The sequence below is a fragment of the Calypte anna genome, chromosome 5, assembly GCF_003957555.1.
Source record: "Calypte anna isolate BGI_N300 chromosome 5, bCalAnn1_v1.p, whole genome shotgun sequence".
In the NCBI taxonomy this organism is placed as follows: domain Eukaryota; kingdom Metazoa; phylum Chordata; class Aves; order Apodiformes; family Trochilidae; genus Calypte; species Calypte anna.
The window spans coordinates 9,220,256-9,240,195 of record NC_044250.1 but is presented as its reverse complement, the minus strand read 5'-3'; the positions used below and the strand labels follow the sequence as shown (position 1 = coordinate 9,240,195).

The following is a 19,940-nucleotide window of genomic DNA, read 5'->3' as shown; positions in this document are numbered from 1 at the left end:
AGTCTTGCTTCTTCATAAGTTATTTCACAAACTTTCATATCTTTTGCCATCTTCTTCATATGAAGTTCAAACTTCCCTTTACTTTCTTCCATCTTTCCCTATACTCACCTTAAGCTTTTAGTTCTTGTTCCATATTTTTATCTTTCCATCATTATTCCAGTGTCTTTCTAATTGTTTAGAAGTTTTCCACACCCAAAGGGGTATCTATTGGCTTTCATCTGTTCATCTATCTACTTACAGTACAGTTTTTTTGATCTGTGCTGTTGAATATTGGACTTTCCAGACTATGGTCATGATATACAATTCATACTATTACATTTTGTATTTCTCAAGCATTATTTTCACCAGCCCATTTAATGTGTCTTTAAAATGTTTTCATAAGATTATTTCAAACTTTCGTTGGAGCACAAATAGTGCTTTGCCTAAAGCTTTACTGAGTTCTGTTCCAAACTATCTGTGTATTTATTTTTCTAGATACATTTTTGTGACAATAATATTTTCCTTTCCCACTTAAACAGTTGAGGTGTGGGAAGAGTACCTGTGGGGGGCAAGACCATAGCACTGGGAGAGGAGTTTGAGAGCCTCCCCCTTCCTAGTCTGCACTGTATTTTTATCAGTTCTATTGCTTGTTTTGCATAATCATCCATCTACCTAAAGAGTTGTTCTTAGTATTCTTGAGAGAAACTTTCTGTGTGTGTGATATTTAACTCAGAGGAGCTGGGGAGTGATGAAGATGACATTGATGAAGATGGTCAAGAATATCTAGAAATTCTAGCAAAACAGGCAGGTGAAGATGGAGATGATGAAGACTGGGAAGAAGATGATGCTGAAGAGACTGCTTTAGAAGGCTATTCCACAATTATTGATGATGAAGACAACCCTATTGATGAATATCAGATATTTAAAACAATTTTTCAGAGTAAGTAACTGTATTTGCTTTTCTGGCCAAAAAGTTATATCTTAGTTGTATTGTGTAACATAAATTATTGTTAACTAGAACCTGTTGAAAGCTTCCAAGCAGGCCTTCCAGTATGTGCTTGGAAAAAATGTTATTTCTTTGGAAAGGGGAAGACAGAGTTTAACTCTCAGAGCAGGGGGAGGTGCTTGAATGCATTTATGGTGGAAGAGATCAGAGGTTCTGTTAGTGCTTTTAAATGTTTTAAATGTTGTAACCCTAGCAGAATATTATTCAGATCAAAACATCAGTGAATTAGTAAGGTTTGATTTAAATCATGTTTTAATGAAAACTTTCCTGTTTTCTTTCTCGTGCAGCAATTCAGAATCGTAACCCTGTGTGGTACCAAGCTTTGACACAGGGTCTTACTGAAGAACAAAGAAAACAATTGCAGGACATAGCAACTCTGGCAGATCAGAGGCGGGCAGCACATGGTATTTTCCCCCCTTTATACTATTAATTGCTTCTTTCACTGTTGGAATGCTGTTCATGTTAGAAGAGTAATACAGAAAACGCCTATACTTCAACCCTGATAATGTCTGCATTAAAGCAGGGTTGTTTTACACTCCAGAGATGCTTGAAATCTTAGAGATTGTCAGGTCACAAAGCCTCAATGCACAAATTGCATGGCATACCACAGGTATAAGGAATGATAGAAACATGTTAATTAAGTGGCCAAGTAAATTGAGATATATTTGTCATAATTACTTGGAATTGAAAACAATTGATTTGACTACCTGAAGGTGTATGAACTCTAGGTATGGTAAGCACTTTAAGTGGCTGACAGATTACTTCCTGATGTGACTTAGTCTAGCTAGGCTAGACTGATTCTGTAGATGGGGAAAATACCAAATTATGGCGATAGTATCCATCAGCCAGATTATTGAGCCTATTAAGTATTTCAGATTGTTATTCTTCAGTACAGATAATATAAATTTAAATATATAGGAAGTGGGAAAATCTTTAGTTTCGTTGTTTGGGTTTTTTTGCTTGTTTTCTTAGGTGTTTGAGGATAAGCCTATATTATATTGCTCTTTAAAGTCAAGGCTGAATTTTAAGTGATCAGTCCAGTCATCAATTTATTGAGCAATTACTACAAGATGTTTCAAAATAGAAGTGCCTATAATCTTTCAATAAAAGATTGGTAGTAAGAATGGACATCTTACAAGTAGTTCTTGCAGAAAACAGCCTAAATAGCCTCACAGAGCCTTTAAGTGTCCAGAATGCTCTACCTTTTTAATGGTTATAACATAGTTTTACTGGGACCCCTATCCAAGCATTGGACATCATACTGAGGAGATTATACTCTACTTGTGCATATTATGAAAAAATGCTCTGTGAGGGGTTTTTTTTTCATCTGCTTATTCACAGAGCAAGTTAGGTTCAAATTTTGAAGGTTAACTTAGACAACCTGATCTTTACAGTAAGTCCTTGCACGCTGTGACCATACTAATGCTCCATTTAAGCTACCTACCACACATGGGGAAATCCTATTAAAAGGATTTGGAATATAATTCTGTCTCATTAATGTAGCTAAGAAGAATATCTAAGCTAAGCTGTTAGTCTTCTGTGCACTGTGGAGCTGTTCCACAGGCCATGTTCCCCTTCATCAGCCAAGGCAACATTTTTTCCAGCCTGTTTCCAAAGAAACAGACAAAATGCAGATCTTCTTGGTAACATAAGCTGTGCTGTATTCCCAGAAAGAAAGAGACCTCTTAAAGTAGAAATATGACATTAATATGCACTGTTATCTTAAACTGGGAACAGTAAAAAACATCTGCATTATCTTAGCTGGTAGTAGAGGTAGATGGAAATACACATTTCTGTCTGCTCTTCAGCAACCTGCTTTTCAGTTGTCCCAGTGTTAGCCTGTGAAAACCAGTCTTGCAGGAATCTTCAAAGGACAGGATATGCAGCAAGTAAAACCAGACAGCTTAACTATCACTGTTAGTTACAGTGGTGGATATGTGATCCTCAGGTGCCTGAAGATCTTAATGTCTGATTTGAAGATGAAAATGGTAGTTTTCTGGCAGGATCATAGTACATGGTCTAGTGAGGGGGAATGAATGTAAATTAGAAAAGCCATGTTCTGGTGCTTCACTGGCTATTTCTGATTATATTGTTGAATTGAGATAGTATGTGCATACTGGTTTTTTTCTACATGTGCTTTGTTACTGGAAAGGCCATTAATCAGAAGGACTTTGCTACATGTTGGCAAGTTCAGGAGGCAGACATTCATTCAGGTCCTGTTTCTGAAATGTGAAAATTACATACTTATGTCCTAAAGCTAAAGACCAGGCCTTTTAAAATATAAATTCATTTAAGCATAGCTATATCAATATTGAAATGTAAGGTGCCTGGCACACATACACTTTGTGGGTTCTGATTACCTTCTTAAATAATCCCAGGTTAAACCTGTATGTCTGAGACACTCAAAATGGTCACTGACACATTCTTAATATCTCTTTCCCCCCCCCCTACACACATACACACTAAAATATCTTCCTTTTGTTTTGTTTTAGAATCCAAAATGATTGAAAAGCATGGAGGATACAAATTCAATGCTCCAGTTGTGCCAACTTCATTTAATTTTGGAGGCCCTGCCCCGGGAATGAATTGAATTATCAATTTTCCTGCTACTGTGTGATTGTAGTGAAGAGCTTGTGTTCCTCCCAATAGTGGTTCCAGAACTGGTTCATGTTACCTACAACTCACTCTAAACTAATTGATAAATAGATTGGACAAAAGCCCCAGAAGTGGGACCTGATCGTGCAACCTAATACTGGAAAGCAAACCAGAGGGTTTTTTTGAAGATAGGAAGAATTCTGAATTTAAAGCTTCAAATGACACACTTTGGAAATTGGAAATCAAGAGGGGATGTCATGAAGGCAGCTTTTCTTTTTCTGAGGAAAAAAATTAGGCATGGGCTGCAGGACTATTTAAAATGTCTCATTTACAGGACAAGCTAGAAGGCAGACTTGATTTTTACACCTGTGGCGGTATGAATATTTGCCCAATTTATTTCCCTTTTCTCCCTTCCTATTGGGTGTCTATTCTTTTAATGTAAATAAGATAAGGTAATCAGATAGCCTTACTTAATCTTCATCATTTCCATTTATCAAGATTGTTCATATGTAGAATATTGGACACTTAATGTAGCACTACATAACTGATAAATCTGTAAATTAATTAGCACTTTCATATTGAAACAAGCCTGCTAGCCTATGTAAAAAAATAGCAAAATGTTTGCTGTTTATAAAAAAATAAAAAATAAGGGATATATTGGGGAAAATAATTTCAGGTTATTAATTTAAAATGAACTAGCAGTTTTGTACCTGGTGACTTTGTGGTGCAGTCACCTCGGGTTGTGACTTGAATTCAGTAATGTAAAAAGGGGTTAGTGATACTTAATTGCTGCTAAAAAAAAAAAGCAACACCCTCTGTGTCCTTTGTTTTTCTTCAAGATCTCACTGTACAAGGTGAAATTTGGATACAGATGTGTTCTGTGGGAAGAAAAAATCTTCTCAAAAGCAGGTACATAAGATGTGAAGTTCTGTTCTTGAGTCAATTGGAGTGTGTGGATGAAATATCTATATATGCAATCTGTAAAAAACACAACAAATTAATTTGGCTAATCTGGGCTATGATCTGTGAATGCAAATTTTCCCCCTAATGTTGCAAAGTGTTTTACAGCATGTGGTAGTGCAGGTGCACTACCCCAGCATTTCATTCCCCCTCTTTTTGCACTCCCAGCATTAGTGTGTGCCGTTGTCTGCCTGATCCAGACAGTGTATTTGAAGTGTTGCCAATCTTTCATTTTTGAAGCCACAGTTTTCTTCCTTCAAAGTCGTGATAGTAACTAGTATTTTAGCTAGAGGCAAAATACAGTTCCCTCTGGGACCACTATCAAAACCACTGTATGAAGAAGCCAGCAGGAAGATGCTGTGAATGGGTTGGCTTAAATGCCACCTTTTCCTTTTCCAAAAGCAAAAATCCATAGGTTTTTGATCTTGCCTTGAGATCATTGGTGTCAGGTCTTTTAAATCAAATGTTTGTTTGTTTTTTTTTTTCTTTTGGCTGTTTTTATATAAAAATGTCACCTGCTGTTACAATTGATATTAAACAAGCTACCTTAATTTAATGTAAGCCTCCAAAATTTAAATACAGGTTAAAAATAAACTGAGTTTATATCTGTAAAAATGAAATGCACATATATATATTATGATACTCAAAATGCAGTCTTCAGAAAATTGGTTTGTGTGGTGTGGTTTTTTGCATCAGCAGAGTAGCAGGAATTTGTGGTTTGGGGTTTCCTTGACAAGCTGACCAGCGCCATGCTTTGCCTTCCTTTTGTTGCACAACCACGAGCGAGCGCTTTTTTGGGCAGGTATAGTGGGTTTTTCCAGTCACTGCTCTCTGGTCTGCCTTTCTTGGGCAAATACAGTTCCCTGCACACAGAGCACTAATGTGAGACTGAGCCAGGACTTTAATGCCACGTTGCCCTAGCAGAATACCAAAGGGATACTTCAGAAGCAAATTGCAGACTTGAAAGGATGGATGTTGCACCTGATGTGAAAAAGCCTGAAAAAGTAAGCCTGGACCTGAGTATCCATTCTAGTAGTGGTATGAGAACCACAGTAGTACCTTTGAATCTTTAGCTGACTGGACAAGTACATATAGCAGAACTCGTGTTTCTTTGTAAATGTGTAACTCATGAGCACGTACAGGTGTACTCCAGCCTCAAGATAATCTTTAGACAAGGTTTTATTTTTGTAGAAAAGGGTGAGAGACATAATTACAGCATGCCTTTTCCTGTGCATTCCTTGACCTTGAAAAATGCCCAGTTTGACATAATAATTTCTGAACACATTTGTTGGGTGTCTGCTTATCTTATGCATCCCAAAAAATGTAAGAGGACCTCTACTTTGTGCCTCACGGCAGAAGAGATGACAGAGTAGTAGTGAGAAGGCTCTACGTACAAAGCAGATGAAAATAATGAGGGGAAAAATCACCAATTTAGTGCCATTGTCATTTCTGGAACAGTTATATTTTTCAAGTCACAAGTCAAGGGCAGAATTTTATCTTGGTGTGAAGAATACAGTCTTACTTCAAGGGTGCTTTTTTGTGTCACTAGACTGGTTAGCAAGGAGCATCTTTTTAAAGAATGGATCTAGAACTTTGCTTTCCTTTGCTCCAAGAAATGTATTTATATAAATTGCAAAACAACTTTGCATTGTTGTTGGTGGTGATAGTGCATTTTGTGATGCAATATATCCATTTCAGTGATACACTTATGTCAGATTTAAAATTTATCTTCCTTCTGGAACTTGCATTTACCCATTCCATTTTCAGGGATAATGCAGCTCTAAAGGAAGAGCTGGGAAATTTAAAGCCTCTGTTTTTTTCTATTATGGAAGATCTCCTTGGATTAATAAACATCTAAAGCAAATCCTTCACTTATTTCATTGTGGTGTTTTGAATGTAGCTGTATTCTTACAGTACTTGGGAGCCCTGTACTAGTTACCTAGCTCTAAGTTTGTATTTTCCTCTCAAAGATTTCTTCAAGCAGCAATGTTAGGCACAATCACAGTTCTCTTAACTGTGTTAAATACAAAAGGCTTATGTCATACACTATTTTTTTAAATGTTGACATGCTGGGTAAATCCTTTTATCCTAAATCACTATCTTAAGAGAATTATTAATACAGCAAAGCTCTGTTCAGATCTCTTGTAGCCTAGATTCATGAAGTTTGCAGTGGATTAATAAACATGCTGATGGTTCTAATTGTGCCTAGTAATTGATACTTGCTACGTTTTGTGGGTTAAGTTGTATATTTCTGAAGGAAATCTGCAAATATTGGTTCTTGAATATAATCATGAAGCTTCTCCACACAAATCTTCTGTCAAGTTCCCTTTCAGTCCTTCCTCATTCCTGCTTTTTCTTGCTAAGTTTTCACCTTCTGGGCCTGAATTTGTCCTCCTGTGACTTCCTTGAGATGCTGCTCAGAACCTGTACTCACTTTGTACATAAGCAGATGATATTGTAGGCACTCATAGCTCTGCAGCTCCAGCTCTCTCACGTTACCAAAGGGACTGATGGTTGTGAGGGGCTTGGAGCACCAAGTCCAAGGACAGCTCCTCAGTGGGTACTGCAGGCTTTGGGTTTTGCTTTAACAAATGTGACCAAGTTTACTTAGTAAGTCCTAGTCCAAACTTCATATGCTTATGAAGTTAAGGCAGTTAAGTAAAAGTCTTTCATGACTCGGGCCACTGAATTTTTATCTTTGATGATGAATATTGTTTCTGAAAATTTATGCAGAAGCAACCATTTTTAGAAGTGCAATTTGGAAGAGCACTACATGCTCTTCAATGCAGTTCAGCATTTCTGCTCAATCCCTTATTCCAAGTTTTAACCTGAATGCAGCAGTAAAAACAAGTTACCAAAATTTGAGAAGGTCCAAAGGCTATTATGCTGTTGCTGATTGTAAGAGCCAGAATGGAGTCCTTTGAGCTGGGTTTTTCGCATTCCTGGGGTCTGTTTGACAGACACAGAACAAGAAAAAAAGGCTTTGTCTGGTGTTGTAGCAGCACTTGTAAGTCAATTTGCCATCAATATGTATCTTCAGCCTCGTGTGTCACTGATTTGCACATTTCTGGTTTTTATAACCAGATATTCTGAGATGTTGATGCCAGAAACAAGAAGCACTTAAGAATGGGAAATGGTGAGTTGTAAAATTTGATAGAGATGTTACCAAGTAGTCCATGAACATAAGTCACAGACCAGAAGTTTATCTTGGGTTATCACTATTTTGTACCTCAAATAACGGCTGTAATTTGTATTGTGAGTGAAAGTTAGCAAGAAAAAAAAGACTTGACACTAAGAAATGAAAATTAGTCTGTATTAGACCTATTCAGGAATAAGCTGATTTGGGCTGTGTGTATAACTGATAATAGTTCATAGCAATTATTCTGAAGTTTCAGTGAAAAAATACTTTTATATGTCATGTATACAGAAAGATTAAGTAAACCCTATGCAGATGGGCAGGTCCTGTCAGTGGTGATTATTTATATTAGTTACACAGCTTTATTTTCCTAAAGTTTTCTACTAGAAGAGTTTTAATACCTTTTAATACCTTTGAATTGCCGGGACAGGCAATCATTTAAAAAAAAAAAGTTTCTATTAAAAAAAATCGGGTGAGCATAAATACTCTTAAGCATAGCTTTGAAAAGAGTCCTCATCCCTGAGACCTGGACGGAGGCGGCAGAAGGAAGCTGGGCACGGACAGGGTGCTCACGGGGCCCTGCTCCGATCAGCCCTGCAGAACGCGTACCGCGCCCTGGGCCCTGCCCGCGGCTCCCGCACCTCCCTGGGGACGGCGGAGTCCTGGTTCAGGAGGACGCACCGGGCCCGCGGGAGGGCCGTGCTCAGGCTACAGTCTCTCCCCGCCGGCGATCGGCGGCGCAGCTCCAGGCGCCCGCCTTCCGAGGCCGCGCCGCTCCGTCCCCATCGTGGGGGCCGCCCGCACTGGCCGGTGAAGCCGCCCCAGGCCTCGCCCTGCGCCCCGCGCTCCCCTCCATGGCTTTCTCGCTCTGACGGACTCCCTCCCGGCAGCCCAGAAACCCGGCATCCCCACCGCCGCTGCCGCCGGGCGCCCTCCCAGGGGAAAGGAAATGGCGCCCGGGTCCCTCGCTCCCGCCCTGACGCACGAGCACCTCGCCCCCCGCGGTACAAAATGGCGTCGGCGAAGGCCCCGAACCCAGCATAACCGAGACGCCATGAAGCCGCGGGGCGGGGCCCCGGGCCCCCAGCCAATAGCCACCGGCGCGGGGCCTGGAGGCGGCCAATAGCGAGGGGAGGCGGTGACGCGTGGCGCGGCGCGCCCAATGGGAGCGGCGGTAGCGCAGGGCGCGAGGCCCGCCCGCACTGCTCGGGGCGGCGCTGAGGCGGGCGGGCGCTGAGGCGGCCGTTTCCTGTCCTGGTGCATGGTGGTCGGACGGAGGAATTGTTGGAAAATTTCTCGGCGAGGTTCGTATATAAATGTGTTTTTACCCAGTGTGCCTTATTCTAACCACCGCCATCTCCGCCGGGGGCCGCCGCGCGGGCCGCCGGGCCGGGCCTCGCCCTCCGCCCCGCGCGCAGGGAGATGGCGAGGGGCAGCGAGCGGGGGCAGACGGGCAGCGCGGCACCGACCGACACGAATAAAGCCGCCGCTCCGCCGCCCGCCCGCTTCGCGCGGCCCGGCCCCTCCCCCTCCCGCCGGACCTGCCCGCGCCCGCCCGCCGGCATCTCACACCGCGGGCTGCGCCGGGCCGGACACCGGCCGCGGCCCCCATCGCCCCCTCTCCGCCCCGTGTGGCGCCCCCGGGGGGGGGGCCTCGGGCACCCTGGTAGCCGCCGCCGCCACAGCTTTCCCACCCCGCGGGCCGCCCCCTCGTAGGCTCGGGCCGAGGGGTGCCCGTTAACCACTGCGTCACGGGCGGGGGCTGCCAGCACCGGGTGCCCTCTCCGCAACGGGGGCGAGGGGCGCGGGGGCGGCGGCCGCGGGTGGGGGAGGTCTTGGCGCGCTCCGTGCTCTGATCCCGCCCCAGGGCGCCGGGCGCTCGCCGCTGGCGCTCGCCCTGCTCAATGTGAGGTTTAGTGGATTTTTTTTTTATTTTTATTTTTTTTAAACCGTGGTCTGTTTTGTTGAAGGGCAAACTTGCAAAGAGGCAGTAAAACTGTTGCCCTCAGAGCTCTCTCGGCCTAACCTGCGGCCTGATACGAGCGCGTTCGGGAAGGGCTTGATTCGCTGTTCTTGCACGAAGTTGCTTGATGCTTGATGTGAAGGTTGCTGTATTGTGCCATGAGCACGGTGTTCCTGTAGTGGAACAGCAGAAGGTCCGTGCCCTGGGACTGTAAAGTCATCTTTTCTAGTCCACCTCTTTCAACTCGCCAAAATACCGTGCAAAAACATTTTAAGCGTTTTATAGTCTGCTCTCTTTTGTCGGTACCTTCACCTTTTTTTGTCTAGAATATGTAATAGAACAGAATAAGAACAAGTGCTTCTATAGAAAAATTACCTGCAATAACTCAAAGACCTTTTATTTTCTGATAAGGTTATACTTGCAATGCCTGCTTGTCAAGAAAAAAATAACGTGATTTTCATGCAAGTTAAGTTTTCCTTTTAAACGAAGCCAATGGTTAAGCAGTTCCAGTTGTGTATAGAATTTCTTAAGGGCGTGTTTTGGACTACCAAAAAATTATATTTGACATTAATCATGGAGTGACACCAGTACTTTTAAGGACCGTTGTTACTCCTGGAGCCGGTGTTACAGAAACTTCTACCTTAAATTCTTTCAACTAAAACGTTTTCTCTTTTCCTACAGTTTTTTCAAGATTCTGCTCAGGTTTTCTAAATCTGTTGTGTCTTAGAGGACATGTTTTTGCTATAACTTCAAGGTGATTGTACCTGAAAAATTATATTTGCTAGATTTTTGAGAGAAGTCGTATTTGTGTACTGTATTTTAGCTGCTCTGCAGCTCTGCCATGCAGCTCTAGAATGGTAGAGTGCAATATTACCTTGTTTTCGTTGCTTGTTTCCTTGTATTTCATGTATTAAAGTCTGGAGCTTTCAAGCTGTATCTGTGTTCGGAAGCTATTCACATGAATCACAGTAGAAAATGAAACTTGCAAAAAATGTAGTCAAATAATATGTTTGTTAATAGTTTGCAGCTTACATGAGATGTAAGAATAAACATTTTTTAATGTTCTGAGAAATTTATTTCTAATTTCATAATGACACAAACTGTTCTTAACATTGTAATGAAATAATGTTTTATATCCGGTAGACTGAGTCAGGAAGAGTTGCCTTCCATTAAAAGCTCAAATAAAGAAAATGCTTAAGGCAAGTGTAAAAGATTCTTTAGCTTAAAAGTCACACGGGCTTCACTCAGTCTTCATGCCTGTGTAGCATTTGGTGGTTAAACATCAAAATACTTCCGTCATAAATTGGCAGTCTCTTTTCTCAGAGCAGATGGGTGCAGCGATAATGAAGTGTTGAATATTCCCTGGTAACGGTTGCCACAATTGGGCTGTAAATTTGTTTTCATTTCCAGAGTGTCTCAAATGATGTAGAGCCTCTGCTCAGTAGGCTGCTGGTGGCCCATCATATGCTTTCCTGTACGGTTGAGGAGGAGGAAATTGGTAGGAGTTGGAGCAGTGACCAGGGGCTGAGCTGCTGCTGCTGCCCTGCCTGCTCTCAGCTGTGCCTCAGCTGCCTTTGGGCTGCCTCCTCACCTGCAGCTCTGTTGGATGTGCAGAGGGATTAGGCTTGAGGGTTCCTCAGTTGAATTTAAGTGGTGGTAATGATCTCACACTGGACACCATCTTTTCTGGGAATTCCTTAAAACACCTTGCGCGTGTGTGTATATTCTTGTGGACTTGTGTAGTGACCTTTAATAAAATGTATGGGTTTGTTTTAAAATAAAGCTAAAAAGACAGTTTTGAACTGGGTTGCTTCTCTTACAGTGTAATTTGGCATTTGGGTTGTTGCTCTTTGCTTGCTTTTGTGTAGTAAATCTTTTCCTTAACAAATTTTGGGTTAAAATATACTCCTCAGTATAGGTGGAGTCTTTGAGAAACATTGTTATTAAATTCTTTGGCGTTACACTTTGTTTTCCAAATTGCACGGCTCATCTGAATTTGGGTGAGTTTGCACACACAAATTGAACAGCACATTCCTGATAATTAGGGCAATTTTTCCAGTTTCAGGCACTGTAATGGTCAGTGCAAATACAAGGAAGATGTAACTTGTCTCAGTGCTCTTGTAGTCCTATTCCTTCCTTGCTCTTTTCCTAACTGTGTTTTGTCTCATGCCCTAGTCCTTGATCATCCCCATGATTTTTGCTTCTCACAGTATCTTGTGTGACTCCTGCTGCCTCTGATGTCTATATACTTACCATAGCATCTCAGACTGACATTTGTTTGCCTCTTGCTACTGGCTTTTTCCCTATGCTGTCGTGTCTCTTGCATGTTTCTACAGCTCAAAAGCTTGCTTGCTGTAGTAACAGGTGGCCAGTTTGTTTTTACATCTCTTCTGTGCTGTAGCAGCATTGATGCACCAGGTAAAAAGCATTAATTGGGCAGCTTGTTCCTGTATTTTGTGCTGCAAAAGATCACAAAAAAATTGAAGGAAGGTTTCTGCTTAGTTTATGGATCCCCAAGATGGATTGTGATCCTAACAGATGGGTCCTCTTCTGGAATCTGAGAATTCAGTTTTGAAATGCAAGTTCCTGGAAACAGAAGTGTGTATAGGAATTGTTCTGAGGTTGGAGAGAGAAATCTGAGGCAGATGCCTGTCTGTGAATGCCACATTTCTGGGGGAGGAAGGGAAGACTTGTGACCCATCTTGGCACAATAAAGATTATGGGGTTTTGCTTCTACTTGGTCTGCACTTGGTTGTATTTACTTAAGGCAATGGGGTTTGGTCCTCTCTGTGTGCCTGGAATGTGTGAACTCTCACTCAGAAACAAAACTTTTCTAAATTAGTGAATGCTTCCAGTGACTTAGTCTGCTAAAGTTTTCTGGTTTAAACTGCTTTTTAATTATATAGTGGGATTTTAGTTTGCACCAAGATAACACTTGTGAAATAAATGAAGTTCTCTGTTTTGGAAGCAATTTCCATTCCTGTCAAGTTCAGCAATACTCAAAGTTGACATCAAAGTTAGTCTTAGGATTGCTTACTGCTTCCCTCAGCCTGTATTTCATTGCCTGACTGATGTTTTCCTCTCTACACTTCTTGAAGGGAGAAACTGTGTTACCTGCTTAATGCTTTTTTACTTCATTTCTGATAACAGACCTCTCCAGAACTGGAAGATGGGTTTGTGTATGCAAGTTAGTTGCTGTTGTCTGTATCTTAAGTATAATCATACTCAGCTAATAGGGTATTACACAGAGTTTCTTAGAATATATTTAGATGTACTGATTATCAGTTTATTTGTACTTTTTTTTTTCAGTTAAGTAGGCTGCACATTTAATTCCTGAAAGACAAGCGTAGACTTAAACACTGTTAACTTTCATGGCTAATACTGATAAAACTGTAAGGTAGTTATCAGAGTACTGATTAATTTATGACCACACAAAACAGCCCACTCAAAATTCCCTGTTTAGTTGGCAGTCTTGGTGGATTTGCAAGATTTGAAGAGGCACAGCCAAGATTAATTGTTTTGGTGATGTAAATTAGACACACTTGTGATTTCTTGACAAGAGAGTTAGAAATCTATTTGACACAGAAGTAAAACATTGGTAGAAATAGTTGGTCTAAATTGCTTTTAGATTTGTAGCCCCTAAATATTTACATATTCACCAAATGTTCCTTTTCTTTAAAACACAGATAAAACCAAAGGTTTTATGATTGAAGGAGTAAGTAGCTTCCTGAAGTGCTCTAAAAGTTAACTGTATTTTAATTAATTACTTAATTTCAATGTCTCATTAGGGCATTGATCACTCACCAGGTGCACTAGTATACTTCTTTGGTGCTTTATAATAAAGGTTTCAGAATCTTGGTCTCTGTACCTCTGCAAATGGTGCTGTATTGGTATCAATTGCACCTTTTGTGCAGGACTTTGAACCAGATCTCTTGGAAGACTCCCAAATCTGTTTGAAATCTCTGGCTCAGGAAGTTGTGCTGGTCATTGGGGGAGCTACTTGGAAGCAGTGCTGTTGTAATCATGCTACCAAAGGCAAATGTGGTCATTGAACCAAGTATTCACTGGTGATGTGCTTGTCTCAGCTGCAGCATGAGTTTAATTAGCTTTCTGTTAGCACTGCTGACAGTTAAATACTGAAGGAACTACTCTGACCTCCATTGATTAACCAGTAATTCTTTAATATGTTCAAGAAGCATGTGTGAAGTTAGCATTCCTACTCAGAGTCAACCTGACCCTTCTTCAACTGTGTGGGACTTGTTGGTGGGTGTCTTTTTGATCTGCCTGCATTTTCTTTAAGTTTAATATGTTTGAAAATCATGGCATCCTTAGAACTCTCATAGTGTGAAATTACACATGTGCATAAACTCATAGTATTAGTTAGAATAAGGATTTGTAAACATTCTTTATCTGCACTGTTGAATCCATTTTTTTAAAAAACAAAATCCAAGCACTGGTCTCTGACAATACCTTTAACCTTCTGTAGACAAGATTCATAATGTAAACAATGTATGGTGATGACTTTGGGGGCAAAAAGACTGCAGGGACATTAGTTATGTGAGGCTAAATGTGGTTTTCAGTGCTCACACTTAAATGAGAAAAGTTCTGCTGGGTTATGGCAGTGCTAAATTTGGTCTTGCGTTTGTATGTTTTTTGTGAAGAAGTACTGAAGTGTCTGGTGATGAATTAGTCTTGAACTGTATTATAATCAAGATGTTCATCTTATGGAACAGAAGGGTTGGAATACTGCAAAATGAGTAAAAAAGAAGCCTTGAGTTCTTAAGTTTGACTGCAAGCCTCTGCTTTGGGCAACATGAGTCTCTCTGCAAGTTTGCTGTGCTGCCATTTGGAGTGTACACATCATGCTTCTGCAGTTGACAGTGCTGTCAGTCTTGATTAGGTTCTTCTCCAGGGGAAGGGTTAGAGCTGTGATTCATAATTCACAACACTTCCTTGCTATCTAGAAAGTAATTATGTAAGATACTTGTGTATCTTACTCTGAATCCAGCTATTGTTACTGGATTCTGCAGCACAGATTGTGTCTAAACCTTGTTTCCCTTATATACAGTGGATGATTAATGTGGAAATTTAATTATGTTTTGTTTGTCTTTATGAGAGACTAGAAAAAATACAGTAAAAGAAGCTAAGATTGTATGAGAAAGCACATAGAAATTTAAAAATGCCTAACATTTCAGTAGTTTAAGTTTATTCACTAAAAGTCAGTGTGACTGACTGTAGCATAAAATCAGTATTTCAGTAGAATGGTAAAATACTGAAAAAGTTAAGGGCTGTTCATGATGAAAGAATTCTGTGTCTCATCTGTTAAAGCATTTGATCAAAGCATCCACAAGGTCTGGATTTAATTTATGACCCTGCTGCAGATTTTCAGGTTAATACAGGTACATAGGGGAACAGATTTTAGAGAGCCTTAGTTTTGCTGTGTGGTTGTTTTTGAGTTTGCAGGTGTCAAATCCCTGACTCTACGGAATCAGTAAGCTATATACTTGGATCTCATAGAAAGAGCTTTGACTGGGTTAGTCAGTTTTTGAGTCTGTGTCAGTCATTTTTTGCACCAAGACCTGTAAGGCTGTAATGCGTTTATGTTATCATGTGGAATGCATTTAATCAAAATGTTAATTGTAGGTACTGACTTGGATTTTTCACAAATGTTTGTTAATAAGACTAGTTTTGGAAAATTACTGATATTTGCAATCATATCTGTTGGTTTGAGGACCCTAAAGCTGTCAGTATTTCATTCAGAAAACCCCAAATTATGTTACTGTGCTAACATACTTGAACTGGAATTCCTGCTTTATAAACTGCATTCCTGCTTTATGAAACATGGGAATGCAGTTCCTTCAAATTTGTTAGCAAAAATTTCAGTATTGTGGAGTTATGTGTCATTTGCCATTTTGCTTTCTGGCTTTCTGGATTGTTTTTTATTTGTTGTTTTTGTGAGTTTTATAAAATTACAGTGGTTTTGTACATTATTTTGACGTGTATTAATAATAAAAGTTATTTTTATTTTCAAATTAAATAAGTGGGTATTTTTTCAAGCTTCTCAGTGCTGTCTGTGCAAGGAGGGTTAACAGTCATGAGGCTGCTGAATGTCTGGAGTGGATGTTTCATTGTCAGTCTTTGCCAGTCCTTTCTTCCTGCACTTTCTACGTTTCATTTGATAACCTTAAGTTTTCTTCCATGAATGCTGTTACAAACTTTATTCCATTTCCTGTCAATCATCCTATCATCCTCTTAAGCATCTTTTTTTTTTTTTCCTTTTTTCTTTTTTTCCTTTTTTTTTTTTTTTTTTCCCCCCTTTAAGGTATTCCTGCATCTGTGTCTGCAGGTATTTTCCTTTGTCCAGTGGTACAGTGACATAGTAATTCTTTAAATGGCAAATTCCTCCTATTTTGCAGGGCGGGTTTTTTGGTCACATTCTCCTTGGCATCTCCTGTTGTCTTAGCTACTACATGCCCCAAAACCACTTTCTACTCCATGTTAGCATGCCCTCTACCTACCAGCTCTTCCTTTGATTTTCAGCTTCTTAAATCCCATCTGCTGTTTCTTCATTGCTGAATTTTCAGCAGAGACTCAGTTTTCAGTAGAGACTCTCATTTCCAGGTGCCAAATTGAGTTTACATAAGAACTACCCTTTTAACATTGCATCTTTTCTCCAAAACAGTGACAGCACTCAACAGATTATATTTGTTTTGAGTATTAGTGGAGGGAAAAGTACAGGAGATAAGGAACTTGATTAAGTCTTTATGAAAAATCCTTTATTTTTAACCAACCTCTCTCCTCTCCCCTGCATCCCTTTTGGTTTCTGACTGTGCATTATATAACCATACTTCAATTTTTTCTCTTCAGGGAATTTGAGAGGGGTGGTTTGGTGGTTTTTGTTTGTTTGTTTTTTGGTTGGTTTGTTTGGTTTTTTTAAATTAAAAAATGCACCAATGGACCCTGCTGGATGGTGTATTTTATCTATTAGTGTTTAACTGGGGGTTTACATTGCTGGTGCAGATTTCCTAAGAAAGCATAATGAAGTCAGCAAGGTGCATCAGTAACTCACTGCTTTTGCTTTGGAGCTAACAGTGAAACATGTTTCAGCATCACTTCTTGTGTGTGACTGTTGCTTCCTTCTATCAGATGCTATTTGCAGTTCAGAGATTTTTTCAATCTAATCTTATTCTGCTTCAGACTGATCTGTTTGGTTGTTTGTTGTTTTTTTTTTTTGGTGGGAAATATTTTAACCACTTTAAAGAATGGTAAGCTTTTCTCTGCATGAGTTACCATAGGAGTATTTTGGTGACTAATAATTTCAGGAATGCAGTATGCATTGCTGTTCTTGTGAAGCTCTTCTTCCCAAATAAAATAATTAATGTGCCTTTGAAAACTGCAACTTGTCATGACCTATGAAGATTTGCTAGTTCATAAAGTCAAGTCTCAGGTTTTTACTTCAGTGAGTACCTCATGACTAAGCCTGTACTTTTGTCTTTTTGTAGGACAGCTCTTGAGATTAAAGCAGAATACAAATGGATGACTCTTGCTGAGCAGCCATGCAGGCACTACCTCAGGGTTGATATATTTTCCTAAAAATGGAAACTTTCAGCTGCTTTTTCTCTAATGAGATACAATATTTGAAGTGAGTAAAGGAAATATTTCTCTCCCAGGGTCTTGTTTTCAAAATTCCTGGCAGACAGCAGATTTAAAGAAAACACTAGTGATGCAAACACAGAGGAATAAAACCAAGGAGGTATATTAGGGAAATAATCTGCTGAGATTGGAAGGAGGAAAGCAAATTTGTTGGAAGACGAAGAGAAATAAGAGTATACGCCAGTTAGCAGAAAGGTGGAGAGGAGGATGACTAAAGCTGAGGTAAGGGAAGAGAATTGAGTTTGATGAGGAAAGACTGGTTAAAAAACCCAAAAAAACAAACCAAAAAAATCCCAAACAGCTTACATTAGCCTTCTCCCAAAATAGCCAGTCAACCCTTTAAGCAATTAGTTCTTCTTTGCCTCTTTCAGGACTTCACAGTTGTCTACAGTGAGTAGCTTCCTCTCTGCTTCCCTAAACTTGAGAGAGGAGACATAAGCTCTGGAGGAAGAAGCATTTTTCTGTTTTAAAGACAGATAATATATTAAAGATGCTGAAGGCATCTTAAAAGGTACTTTGTCTAAGAGTGGATACTCTAAAGTAGGCCTTTGAGATGTAATTGTTTCCGAGTGTAGTTCTGGTCAAAACGAGTGGTTGTGAAGCATTTCCTGTCCTTTGTGAATGGTCGAACTGCTTTGCAACCATGACGTGTCCTGAAAACTGAGCAAATGGAAAATATTGGCAGTACAGAGCACTGGTAGCAGTTAAGAAGACACAACCTCTGTGCACCACTAGCATCTCATACTATAAATACTTTCACTGGCCAGCCTGAAAAACATTTTTTGATTTTAAATTTTTTTTAACTGCATCAGTTTTCTGATCTTACTTGCTCCACAGCACATCACATTAAACCTTGGCAAGCCCTGGACCACAGTGGAATGTTTTCTTTGGGCACAGCACTCAGGTTATCACAGCAGAGATGCACAGCTGAGTGTAGGGCTGGCTTTTTCTCTGCTGAGAGTAATAAATTTACATAGCTGCCTGCCTGCCATAGCTGTCTGGTTCAAAGTCACTTGAATGTATTTGGAAAATACATTTTATCATGAGATACTTCAGTATTTTCAAGGAGGAATTTTTAAAAGAATGTGTTTTTTTTTTCAAATAGAAACCTTCCTTGGAGGTTTAGGAAAACAGTTATCATTCAGTCAGATGTACTAATGAAGTGTGTATTTCCCAGTGTGCGAGGGATTCTGAACTTCTTACTGGCACTGGAGAGATGTTTAATTTATATAGTTAAAACCGTGCTGTTGTCATGGGTGACTGCAGGTGCATTGTCAGCTTTCCTTTCATTCTGGGGACAAAAATATATCATTACTCACACTAGTAATTTCCATCATTATTCTTTACACGTTGGTTCAATAATATCTATTGAAATCTAAATATGGTTGATGCTACCTTAGTAGTTTAATTAATTGGGGTAATAATATTTCTGTATTTCAAATAACTTTTTTTCCTCTGAAATATTTTCCAGGTAAGTCAATCACTAATTGCATCTTCTTTATGTGGAAGGTAATATAAAGTGTTTGTAGTAGCTGTATAAAAATCTCATAAGACGTGGATTGTCTTTAACTAGTTCTCGTTCTGTATTTAAATTTTCTGTGTTTTCTGAATACTTTCTTTCTAGGTAGACAATGTTATTAGCTCAGATAAATCGAGACTCTCAAGGAATGGCTGAGTTTTCTGGAGGAGGAATGGAGGCCCAACATGTGACTCTTTGTTTAACAGAAGCTGTAGCTGTGCAAGGTGAACCTTCAGGTTAAAATACCTCTATGTTATTGTATCTTTTCTGTTTGAAATTCAGATAAAACTCACATGGTATATTCTAAATTTAAAAATTAACACAAATTATTCTTAGTTGACTGAGATTAAGTTCACTAATTTAATTCTGAAACGAAATGATGTCTTCATTAAGGTAATGAATGTAAATATACCAGCATAGGAAATACAAAATCTGCATTTATTCTCACAATAGTTCTACTGTTTTATGCTTTGTAACTTCAGTTTATATCTAAGAACGTAGGGATTGATGATTTTCTATTGGTTTAAACTTGTTATTTTCTGGCAGCTTCATTAGGATTTTATGTGATGAAACCTTTTTTCCTAAGTATGTATTTTACTCTAAATACATTTGTATATATTAATGACATATAGTAGTGTACAAAACAAAACTATCAACAGAAGTACATATAGAGCTTTTTCAATGTTGGCACTCATGACCTAATTAATATTTTTCCCAACACATCAGCTTTGTCACTGTTTACACAGTGAGATTGTAACTTTTTTAGCTAAGGAAAATAATACAAAGCAAAATCTTGAACATTTGATCCTACTATATGTTCAAGGTTCAACAGCCAGAAAGCAAGTAAGACCTATTTCCTGCTTTGACTTGTGAAATCATTATGCTTTAAGGGGGGGCCAATCATTTATGGAGGTGATTAAGTTGTGATTTTTAGAGTTTGATGCTGGTGATAGTGAATTTGAACTTTTTCCCTTGCTAGATGGTGACAACTTAGAAAACATGGAAGGTGTAAGTTTGCAAGCAGTTACACTTGCTGATGGCTCCACTGCTTACATACAGCATAATTCTAAAGGTAGGTCAATGACTAGAAGTTGATTGGTGTTCAAATCATATTCCTCTTTTTAACCCT

The 19,940-nt window shown here is 39.6% G+C and overlaps 2 protein-coding genes across 3 annotated transcripts in view; both read left to right on the top strand.

Annotated features, from left to right (window-relative positions):
* The window catches only part of IPO7 (importin 7), a 35,277-nt gene extending 28,538 nt beyond the window's left edge, over positions 1-6,739 (top strand). The window contains exons 23-25 of the mRNA XM_030451557.1: positions 713-919; positions 1,273-1,389; positions 3,478-6,739. Of these exons, the coding sequence (XP_030307417.1) occupies positions 713-919; positions 1,273-1,389; positions 3,478-3,575 (422 nt within the window). The 3' untranslated portion in view covers positions 3,576-6,739. The remainder of the gene's footprint in view (positions 1-712; positions 920-1,272; positions 1,390-3,477) is intronic.
* A 2,135-nt stretch (positions 6,740-8,874) lies between these two features.
* The window catches only part of ZNF143 (zinc finger protein 143), a 33,694-nt gene continuing 22,628 nt past the window's right edge, over positions 8,875-19,940 (top strand). Inside the window, exons 1-3 of one of the 2 annotated variants that reach the window (XM_030451396.1) lie at positions 8,875-8,980; positions 18,917-19,035; positions 19,791-19,883. In XM_030451396.1, the coding sequence (XP_030307256.1) occupies positions 18,924-19,035; positions 19,791-19,883 (205 nt within the window). In that variant the 5' untranslated portion in view covers positions 8,875-8,980; positions 18,917-18,923. Of the gene's footprint in view, positions 8,981-18,916; positions 19,048-19,790; positions 19,884-19,940 lie in introns of both variants that reach the window. The other variant, XM_030451395.1, reaches the window with a different exon arrangement.